General features: G+C 47.8%; 1 protein-coding gene across 1 annotated transcript; it reads right to left on the reverse strand.

Moving 5' to 3' along the window:
• Positions 1 to 7,131: 7,131 nt before the first annotated feature.
• LOC132456392 (uncharacterized) lies at positions 7,132 to 11,445 on the reverse strand. Its single transcript, XM_060050743.1, has 2 exons — positions 8,028 to 11,445; positions 7,132 to 7,668 (listed from the first exon to the last, which is right to left on the reverse strand). The coding sequence occupies exon 1, from the start codon at positions 11,388 to 11,390 to the stop codon at positions 8,259 to 8,261; it is 3,132 nt and encodes a 1,043-aa protein (XP_059906726.1). The 5' UTR covers positions 11,391 to 11,445; the 3' UTR covers positions 7,132 to 7,668; positions 8,028 to 8,258.
• Between the last annotated feature and the right edge of the window lie 454 nt (positions 11,446 to 11,899).

Raw genomic sequence — 11,899 nt, forward strand, 5'->3', positions numbered from 1 at the left:
GACTTAACTGGAATAAAAGGCAACAGTATTGTATTGTGTGAAGTTTAACTTAAACATAGCAGCATTTAAACAATCAGGATGTTCTCTGTAACTTAGGGAATAGCATTCCTAACAAATGTAACATTTAGTAAGGCAGTATTTAAAGGTTGGGTATGCGATTTGCGAAACGCCAGCAGATTTTGAAAATACACAACTCAAATGGTCCTACCCCCTCTCCTTCAACGCTGACTCTGACTCCACCCATTCCAAGTACCTGGACGCGCCATCATGCACGAGCGCGAACAGAGATGCGCGAGAGCGAGCCAGGCTAGCGTAGGTTTTCGTTTAACAACATGGCACTACATTCAGCTGTAAGTTGCACCCAGTACCGCGGGAAGTAGGGGTGCTGGAGGTGCTGCAACACCCCCTGTCCGAGGCCCTGTCTTATCACAGAAAACGATCATTTCTAAAAACTCCGGCCAAAGTGGAGATTTCTGAAAACGCCGGTTATGTGTTGTCGTGTCAACGGGGAGAAACGGGATTTTAGGTTCTGAAGCGTCACATTATGCACCAGGAAATGCTTAACGTCATGTGAGCGCCCGCTGTACCGTATTGGTCCGAATATAAACACAAACCCCATTGTAAGACGACCTATATTTGGAAAAAAGATTTGAAGACCAGATCTTGTTTTTATGAATAAATAAATTGTATTCATTGAAATAATATACGAAAATAAAAAGGCATAGAATAAAACACTGCATTGCCACTAAACAGTAGTGCAAATAGGCCGTACTGATGTGTGTACACCAAAGACTATTCCTGACACTCCTCTGCCCCGCTGTGTTCGCTCTGGCTGTGGTCACTCCGAACTGTTTCGGCCCGTGGCAAAGCGAGTCATCCTCGCTGCTGTCCAAGGCATTTTGAGACGCAGCATTTATTTAATGCTCATATGACCTAGTGCTGAAAAAAGGTTATATGAAAAAGTGTGAGGGTAGCGGTGGTGCGCTAAACTTGTTCTGTGAGCAGCTGGATGTGAACCATGGTGTGAAGAAAGTGAACACAACGATCGATTTTCAACTGTGCGCGCATGCACTGGTGTAATTGAGCTGCGCTGCTATATATCTTTTTTATCAATGTAACGAGTTGCGAGTCTAGTGCAGGCTGAGTTTTTTTTTTCCAGCACCCCCTGCTGAGAATACGTTCTCGCGGCTATGGTTGCACCAGATGTTATAAACATTAAACGGTCACATAAATCATTACTATTTTTAGAAAATGTATGTTTGTTTCATATAATTGTATTGGAAGTCCTGGTTTTCACTAGGGTTGCTGCGGTGTGGACATTTTCACAACGAGTAATACACTCGTCTCAACACCGGTATTACCCAGTATAAACGGTATAAACTTTGAAACTATGTCAACCGCCACACAAGCATCGGTTTTTAGACCCTTCTCGTCCTTCAGTTGCCGCCAACGTTCGAAAGCAGCGCCTTGGATTATTCTTGATTTCAGTTTTTCTCTTTCAGCGTTTTTATTATCAATTACTCTCTGAAAAAGAGTTTTCCTTCTCTTTGCTGGTGGTGGTGGTGGTGGTGGTGGGGATGGTGGCGTCTTGTCTGCCATGGAAATTGTCTTCTACTGCTAGGTCCAAATGTGGATTAACTAGTTCCAGTAGCTACCGCAGGATAACAACAAACAGGAGCTTGCTCTGGGTCACGAGTACTGCACGAAGGGGTCGCGCGCGGGGCGCGGGGGAGGGGGAGTGCAGTACGACCGTTTGATTGACGTACTTACTGTCCAATGCAACGAGGTGGCAATCCAAATGATTGGCTGGAGTTTTTCGAGCCCTGCCCGTTCCACAGATGATTGACTTGTTTAATTTTCATGTCAGTACTTCTAACTCAGTGGCTGTAAGCGGGTTATGATAAGGATTTCAAGTAATTTTGCAAAAATTGCCAAAAAAGCAAATTCCGTACCCAACCTTTAAGTAAGAACGTTCCCGGGTAACCTGTAAAGGAATAACAAAAGTTAGGAGTTAAACTGTTCTCGGGTATCTGAAATAAGTTCAGTCTCTCTGTTACAAATTCAGTCTTTCTTTGGGTTTGGGTTTCCTGGATGTGTGTCGTCTTTCTTTTGTCTCAGTGTTCTCTCCTTTCCCCTCTGTACATGTAGGGGTGTCGTCTTCCGCTTTGATGAGCTCCCTTCTATTTCGCCTGTCCGTTTGCTTCCACTAGGTATGACCGTGGTTCGGGTGTTGGTTTCACTACTTTAGCTGGTCTCCACTGCTTGCCCTCCCTTAACCTCACTGTGTCTCCTGGGCTGAGGGCTGGCAGCATGCATGATCCTCTGTCGTAGTAGTGTTTCTCTCTGTCTTGTTTGGCCCTCATTCTATCCTGCACCCCTTCCATTGTTCCTGGTTGGAGCAGTTTTTTGGTTGTGGGCAGTCTTGTCTTTGTTCTGCGGCCCTTAAGCAGCTGTGCAGGTGAGGGTAGTCCATCCAGGGGTGTATTTCGATAGTCCAGGAGAGCGAGGTGAGGGTCTTGTTTGTCAGCTCTGGCTTTCTTGAGGAGGTCTTTTGCTATCTGTACTCCCTTTTCAGCTTTCCTGTTGGATTGGGGGCATGTGGGAGATGATGTTGTATGTTTGAATCCGTACTCTTCACTGAATGTCCTGAATTCAGCAGAGGAAGACTGTGTGCCATTGTCAGAGCGGACTTCATCGGGTATGCCATGTCGGGCGAATTGCTGTTTGCAGATGTTGATGACTGCCTGGCTTGTTGTGGTGTTTAGTTTGCTTACCTCGATGAAGTTCGAATAGTAGTCAACCAGGACGAAGTAGTGTTCTCCATCAAGTTCTAAAATATCGGTAGCTAACTTTTGCCATGGACTTTCCGGTAGGTCATGTCCAATCATGGGCTCCTTTCTATTCTGCCTTCTGTATGTTGCATATGGCACATCTTGAGACTGTGTCAGCTATCTGGGCTTGCATCCCCGGCCAGAATATGACATCTCTTGCTAGCCTCTTCGTTTTTTCGATCCCTTGATGGCTGGAGTGCACTATTTTCAGCATCATTCTTCTCAGGGTGTTTGGTATCACTAGTTTGTTGCCTTTGAATATCAGTCCATCTTCAACTGTCATTTCACTATTGTAGTCCCAGTACACTTTGGCCTTGTCCGGTGTTTCTGATCATTTACCTGGCCATCCCTGGAGGATGAATCTTTTTACTGTTGTGAGGGTTGGATCCTTCTCGGTTTCTGGGAGTATCTCCTGGAGTCTTGCGGGTGCTATGAGTAAGCACATCAATGCACACACTTGTGTATCATCCTTATTTTCATTTTCATCTGCATCCTTTAAGTAGTTCCTGCTCAGGGCATCAGCCACGTAAAGTTCCTTTCCACTTTTGTATTTCACAGTGATTATTAGTAGATTCAGTATTTCTGAATCCTGAGGAGCATTTTCTGAAGTCTTAGTGGGGTCTCGGCCAAGGGTTTTTTCATTATCCGAACAGATTCTGGTAGAACTTGTCACAGCCAACTCCTTTTCTATTTGTGCATATCTTTTTTGTGCGTCGGTAAAGGCTTTTGATGCGTAAGCTATGGGACACTCATCTTGAAAAAGCACAGCTCCTATTCCACAACTAGAGGCGTCCACGCTCAGTTTGACTGGCTTTGATGCATCATAATATTTTAGTACTGGAGCTTCTTTCAGCTTCTCAAAGCTCTTGTCTTGTTCCTCCATCCAGCTCCATTCTGTGGTCTTCTATAACAGGAGACGGAGTGGGGCAGTTACAGTGGAAAGATGCGGTATGAACTTTGCTAAATATGTTATCATCCCTAAATATGTTTGTAGCTCGGTTTTGTTAGTGGGTTTTTGCATTTTCCTGACTGCCTCCACTTTCTTTGGGTCTGGCTTAAGTCCGTCTGCTGTTAGGATGTGCCCCATGTATGTGACTTCTTGTGCATTGAGTATGCATTTTTCTGAGTTGAGTTTTATGTTCTTTTCTCTCACTCGCTCCAACACCCTTTCCAGCCTCTGGTTGTGCTGCTCTTTATTTTCCCCCCATACGAGGATGTCATCAACGATCACCTCTACTCCCTCCATGTCCTCGAACATCTCAGTCAGGAGTCTTTGAAATATTTCTCCAGCTGTGTTTATTCCAAAGGGTAGCCTTTTGTACGCGTAGCGACCGAAAGGGGTGTTAAAAGTGCACAGCGCTGAACTTTCTTTGTCCAACTTGACCTGCCAGTATCCACATTGAGCATCTAGTGGGCTGAACATTTTTGCTCCAGGCATCCGAGCCATCAATCCTTCGATCGTCCTCATGGGGTAGTGTTCCCTTTCAATTTTCAGTTTTTCTGGTTTCCATACCATGATCATGCTGCTTCCCCACTGCCTGGGTTCTGTTACTTTTTCAATGACGTCCAGGTTTTCCATTCTTCTCAGTTCTGCCTTTACTTTGTCTCTCAAGGCCACGGGGACCTGCCTTGGTGCATGGACGATGGGTTGTGCGTCTGCGCTGATCTTGATGTACTGTTCTCCTTCCAAACAGCCCAGTCCACCAAACACGTCTGCATACTTCCCCTGTATATCTTGACTTGGCCGCGTTTTCACCTAACTGATGCGTTTTATGAGGCCAAGGCGTACGCAGGTTGTTAGTCCTAGTAGTGGTGTTGCACTTTGATTTAACACTTGGAATTCAACGTGATGGAATCTTCTTTTGTATTCTGTCAACAGGTATTTTCCTATTGGCTTTAAACATTGTCCTCCATACGTCACTAACTTTGCTTTAGACTTCCCAAGTTGTGCACAAATCTCTTTGTGGATTGATTCTGGTAAGATATTGCATTGAGCTCCTGTGTCTATTTTAACTCTTATTTTCCTGTCATTTATTATAAGGTCTACTTCCCAGTCTTCACCATTATTTGCTTTTACACTTTATGAACATCTACTTCGGACATGGCTCCATGCATTCGCCGGCTTCTTTGAAAAACAAATGCACATGGCTAGCGTAGAAGTGCATGGGGAAGGGTCGTCAACGAGTTGTAACGACAGTGTTGTAAAATATCTACTACGAAGTAGTAGAGAAAAGTGAGAAAAGAGAAAAGTGCGTGCGCAAACCAAGAAAACAGCGAAGAAATGGCCGATCCTGCATAGTGGGCCTTTCTTGTGCCGTGTTCCAATACCCGTACTATCCGTACTTACTAGCCAAATTTTGAGTACGTAGTACGTTCCAATTCAGATCCGGCGAAAAGAAGTATACTTCAAGGACCCGGATGTCGTACTCAAAACTGGCTAATCGTGAAGTGTGGATCGAAGGACACTTTCCGTACTCAACGGCAGCCATCTTTGCTACGTAGCGGAAGAGGCGGAGCCAGGCTGAGCCAAAGTCGGTGCATTTTCCACATAGCCTGCATTAATAGTAATTTTGTAGTTTTTATAGCTTTTTATAGCTGCTAGGCGCAAAGAGTTAACCGTTCAAAGCGGGATGTTTATTGCGGGGGAGGAGCTGCGGCGGCAGTCGTGATCGTAATTTCCGGTTAGCGCACCACGGAGTACTCGATTTGGATAGTATGCTTATAGTATTCCTTTAAGTATACTCAATGGTTCCCGCGGGTCCTTAAAAAGTCGTACTTTTTTTTGTGTGAAATTAAGGCCATAAATTGTCTTAAATGTACTGTTCCATTACATTTTGCAGAGGGTTTTTTAAGACTAGGGGAAATTGTCGCACACAACAAATCACATAGTGCGTCTTTTAATTACGGCATTTTCAGGAGTTGTACGTTACGTTAACGTTGACATCAGTCATCAGTAGGCTAACTTGCTGGCGCTACTTTTAGCTAGTGACGGTTGACATCATTAGGCCAACTTGCGCTACTTTCAGGATGGGACGGTGCAAATTCAATGAGAAATGGTTTGAGGAGGATAAGTTTCGGGGGTGGTTGGAGAAGGCAGGTGACTAGGAGGCAAGGTGTCGTTTATCCCGAAAGGCATTCATACTAGGGACCATGGGAGCAAAAGCTCTTGAGTCCCACATGAGGTCGCAGAAATATATCCGATACTCCGTGGCAGCTAGCGGTGCCAGTATTATTTGAAAGAAGTGGACTGAAAAGTTCAGCATCCGTGGCTAGTACTTCACATCAGACGGCGTTAACCGGCTTTGTGTCGCCACCAGAAACCCAGAAGGCGGAGGTATTGTGGGTTCTCCACACGGTGAGCAGACATAATTCCTTCATATCGAACGAGGACATTAGTAGCGTCTTGGCTGCTATGTTCCCAGATTCTGAGTTTGCGAAGTCGTTCACCTGTGGTGAAAACAAAACGGCCTATCTTGCCAAATACGGCATCGCATCTTTCATAAAAAGAGAGCTGTCACGCAGCGTAAACGATAAACAGTACGTCCTCATGTTCGATGAGAGTGACCAAAACCACTAAAAGCAAACAGATGGATATCCATGTGAGGTACTGGCCCACGGACGACACCGACAGCCATGTCATATCGCGGTACTATGGATCACAGGTCATGCTGGATCATTTTAATGTAAGTATTCCAAACAGTAAATTAATTAAATTGTGTGTGTAGGGCTTTGACTTTTGCCCAAAAAGCATATTCGAAGTTTGTTTGTTTATTAATATTAATATTCGAATATTTATTAATAATATTTTGACAATTAAATGCCTTCAGTAAGACCTGGATTGGGCTTCACAGGGTTTGTTTACCGGCGTTGCTATGGTTACCGGTCCTGCGTGTTCTGACGGTTTATTAGGTATCTAATAAATCGCTGTCTAATCAATACTTCATTCACTGCCTCTTCCGTGGTCATTACAATATTATGAGTAGACTGCGTCGGGTTCTCCGACGTCTCTCCCTCTTGGCCTGCCCATAACAAGTTTGAATATTAAGGGCTGCCTAATATTCGTTTGAATTTTGATTTATTTTTTGATATTCGAATTATACTCGAATAAGGAAGTTCGGCGTGTGTGTGTGTGTGTGTGTGTGTGTGTGTGTGTGTGATCACTGTCAGCCGTGTTTACATGGACACATCTGATCCGCATAGATGTGGAAGAACAGCTCAATTGGAATAGAAAAATATCATATACTGTATACGCCTCAATCGGAATATAATTATCTGTTCGGAATATAATTCTATACGGCTACAGAAGAGGTGGTGTAGTCCGCTATAATCGACATGTATACACTTATTCCGATTAGTTTGGGCTTTCACTTAGAGCAGCTGCAGTAGTTCGCATTTGGTCCACTCCGCACACCAAACTTGACCGCTGTCAAGGACGGTGGATTTATGCCTGATTCATGTCTTTGTTATCACTGCGTAGTAGTTACAGTAGTCCGGTAATTTATCAACCCCAGCGTGTCCGGTTGCTAAGCGACGGGACATGGGTGATTATGGGTGACACGGGTGGGTTCATGTGTTCGCGTATCGTCGTGTCCGCATGCTTCCGAGATAACTTTGCAAGAGTACTACTATTGTAGAATGTATGTGTGTGTTTGCTTGGATCACTTTATCCAGGACGGTAACTCCGGTCAGAGAGTAGACGCATACACAGGGAACAGTTCAGGATGTTTATATCTCTTGCAGACGAATGACATCAATGATGGCTTCAATAAGCAACCGAATGAATGACGGAATGGATGAACAGATGTATGAATAAATGAATGATGTAGGAATGGTTTTTCTGTAAGACAGAATAAGAAATAGACAAATAGTTATTACTAGATTTACCTACTAAAACACCGGGCTCTAGTACTAACAACATCTCATAAATGCTATCTAAACATAACTGGCATAAATAGCTGCCACATGCACACGTTAACACAATAATGCAATAGTGCAATATAACGGCCGACATGGTGCGGCTGCGTGACGCACACGTGCTACACGAGGTGCAGGCTAATACACTAGCTACCCAGTTCGTGAGTAAATCAATTAACACAGTAACAGAACCACACAAATCACGGCTACTATAAGGAACCGAGTTACGGAATGTATATAACATTTATATAACGTAGATACACGTAGTTCAATATTACTCACTCTTCACGAACGCATTCTCTGTCATGGCGTGTTAAGCGGTCGCGCGCAACGAGCTCTGGCGCAGCCCCGTACAACTCGTAACTCTAGGACCCTACGGCGCTACCTGGGCTGCCCAAAGTGCCTGAATAGAAATAACGCTATATATTATACGATACGATATTACAAACTATAGGGAATTTACAACAGCCGCCCCCTGAATAGCATGGCTATTATGTAAACAAAATAAATTCCCTAAGGTGCTACAGGAGTCCCTGGATCAGCGTTGTCGTCCGGAACAGCTGGCAGCCGGACAAGGCGTGCTACTGGTCGCAGGTAAGTCTTGTCCCCCACTTGGACCTCAGCAGACCGGATGCATCCATCGGCACTGGCATTCAGCCTGACCACCTTCCCAACGGGCCAATGAGCACGCGGCAGCTGAGGATCGACGATCATCACGACAGTGTCCTGGAGAAGATCATCGGTAGGTTGGTGCCACTTCTGGCGGACCTGAAGAGACGGTAAGTAGCTTCTGATGAATTGTGTCCAGAAGTGATCCACCATCATTTGACAATGACGCCACCGTCTCCTGGTGAGTGGGTCCGGAGCGTAGGACACTTGTGGCAAGGAGGCGTCCCGCCGCCCCATCAGCAACATGTTTGGTGTCACAGGATCCGGATCCCCAACGTCTGACGACACGTATCCTAAGGGCTTGGAATTGAGGATGCCTTCTACCTCAATTAAGACTGTGAGCAGGACTTCTTCTTGGAGGGACTGAGCACCAATCACCACCTGCAGGGCTTTCTTGACGGATTGTATCTCACGCTCCCAGGCGCCACCAAAGTGGGGAGCCGCTGGTGGGTTGAACTTGAATTTGATCCGTTGCTTGGCAAGTCTCTCTTGTAGCTGTGGTTCCATTGCAGCGAACGCCTCCTTCAGCTCTCTCTCTGCACCTCGGAAGTTTGTTCCCTGATCAGAGAGAACCTCGAAAGGGGTGCCTCTACGTGCGATGAATCGCCTCAATGCTAGGAGGAAGGCGTCGGCGTCGATACTATTTAGCAGATCTAAGTGGACACATCGAGTGGTGAGACATTTGAATATGACACCCCATCGTTTCTCCCTGCGCCGCCCGACCTTGATGACGTATGGTCCAAAGCAGTCCACTCCCGTCGAGAAGAACGGAGGCTTGAAGATCCGCAGGCGGGCAGGGGGTAGGTCCGCCATGATTGGAACCACTGGCTGCCCTCTCCATTTTCTGCATTCCGTACAAGTCCTCTGATGGTGCTTGATAGCCTGTCTCCCACGGAGGACCCAGTACTTGCGCCTGATCTCGGCGAAGACCCTATCGGGTCCTGGGTGGAGTAGTCGTGCATCCACGTCCTTGATAAGGAGTCTTGTTACCGCATGGCAGGGATCGAGAACTATGGGGTGGATGTCGGTAGAACAGGACGTGTCCATACGACGAAAGCGTCCACCGACTCGGATAAGACCCATTGTTGGATCCATCTCCGGTGTAAGCGTACTGAGCTTACTGCTGGGCAGTACTGGTTTACCGGCCCTGAGACACTTAATCTCTCCTGGGAAGCAGTCTGCTTGGCTAGCCTTCAGCAGGAGGGCTTCGGCGTCAAGAAGGTCCGGTTGAGGTAGTGATGGGTCAGCCGCCGCCCCATCAAATAACTGCTGGGTGGCGTTGACCAGGTCTGTCCAGCTGTCGAACTGTGTGACGTCTGGTGTTTGAGGTGCCAGACTCATCTGTGTGAGGCCGCAGAAGATACTGTGCTTGAGCTCAGCAGCATCTTCTGGCTCTGTGGAGGTGGGAAGCGATGGCCAATTTTTAGGTGGACCACGGAGGAACGATGGCCCTTGAATCCACCGATTTGGCGCCGCCAGCTCAACCAAAGTCTTGCCGCGGGTGAGATCGTCGGCTGGATTGTTGGCCGTGTCCACATACCGCCAGGTGTGCAAGGACGTCAGGTCATGAATCTCTGAGACTCTGGTTCCAACGAAGACCTTGAACCTGCAGGACTCGGATGTCAACCAGGTTAAGACGGTGGTGGAGTCAGTCCAAAGGAAGGTCTGGGTGATGCTTAAGGTGAGCTCTCGATGAACGAGGGAGGACAGCTGGGCTCCTGTCAATGCTGCACAGAGCTCTAGACGTGGCATTGACTGCTGGCGCTTCGGAGCCACCCTAGACCTTGCCATAACGAATGAGACATGGACAGTGTCGTCACTCTTCGTTGTGAGGTAAACTACCGAACCGTATGCCTGTTCAGAGGCATCACAAAAGACATGCATTGTATACTTTGTGGCATCATTGGCGATGTCCTGTGGTGCGTAGGTTCGCGGTAGGGAGATATTTACCAGCTCCGGAAGTTCCCTCTCCCAGCTGGACCAGGCCTCAAGGATGTCAGGAGGAAGGTTTGGGTCGTCCCAGCTCCTCTTCTTCGCCCACAGTTTCTGGACGAGAACCTTGGCCCGCGTTGTGTAGGGAATGATGAATCCAAGAGGATCATATTGTCTGGCCAGCACCTTGTACACGTGGCGCATGGTGGGAATCTCGCTCTCCATCGGCTTGGGCTTGTAGCCAAGTTGATCGGTCGGACAATGCCACCGTAGGCCCAGAGCCGGCTCCTGAGGGTCGGTGCTCTTCTCAGCTAACCATAGCTCTGTGCTCTCTGATCTGGCAGTGGAAGGCAGATGGGAGACGACAGATGGGAAGTTACTTGCCCACTGCCGGATCTCGAATCCTCCCGAGGCCAGACACTGCCGCATCTTGTCCACGAGGAGCTTGGCAGACTCGGGTGTTGAAAGGCTCTGGAGACAGTTGTCCACGTAGAAAGACTGCTCTATGGACTGCAGGATGTCTTCGTTTCCCTCTGCGTGGTCTTTGACGTGCTTCTGCAGCGCAAACGTTGCACAGCATGGGCTGCTTGTTGTACCGAACGGCAAGACTTGCCACTGGTAGATGTTAGGTTGCTCTTCGCGTCGCAGGTTCCTCCAGGCGAACCTCAGCAATGGCCGGTCCTCTGGCAGGAGCCGAACCTGATGGAACATTGCCCGGATATCTCCACTGATGGCGACAGCATACTGCCGGAATCGCAGGAGGACCCCGATGAGCGATGGTCCAAGGGTTGGACCTGGGAGGAGTTGCTCATTAAGGGAGAGGCCGCAGTAGGTGAAGGAGCAGTCAAAGACTAGGCGATCCTTGCCGTTGTGATGGACGAGGTGATGGGGAATAAACCATGACTCACTGGACTTATCCGTCTCTTCTTTGCTGAGCTTGGTAACGCACCCCCCATTGATGAGCTTTTGGATCTCTGCTTCGTAGACTTTAGCCTTAGCTGGGTCTTTTTCCAGTCGGCGTTCTGTGCTGCGGAGCATTGGCATGACTGCTTCAGCAGCGGCTTTCAGCAGTGGCGCGTCCTTAGCCCGGAGCAGAGGTGTGGCGTAACGGAATGTGTCAATGACCTTCACCCTCTCAGTGCGTGCTTCCAGGATGCTCACGGCCTCTTGGTCCAGACGGGACCGTACTGCTAGCTTCTCGCTTCGAAACGGGAGGACGTCGAGCTGCCAGAGACGTTCAACATGTTGGTAGTAGTCGTCTGGCGCTGGCTTGAGAGATGTGAAGTAGCATGAAGCAGCATGAGACCCGAGACCATCTGGACCCTGGAGCACCCAGCCGAGCGCTGTGTGTACAGCTGCGGGTCCACCTCTGGGGCCGAACCTGACGGGCTCTTTGGCTGTGATCAGGTGGGTGCAATCTGCACCGATTAGCAGTAGCGGACGCACCTTACTGAAGTTATGCAGCTGAAGGCCCCTCAAGTGGCGATAGCGCTTCTGAAGTGCAGTTACGGGGTAAGATTGCTCTGACAGGGCTAGCCGTCCCGCTGTGAAGG

This window comes from Gadus macrocephalus, chromosome 4, assembly GCF_031168955.1.
Source record: "Gadus macrocephalus chromosome 4, ASM3116895v1".
Taxonomy (NCBI): domain Eukaryota; kingdom Metazoa; phylum Chordata; class Actinopteri; order Gadiformes; family Gadidae; genus Gadus; species Gadus macrocephalus.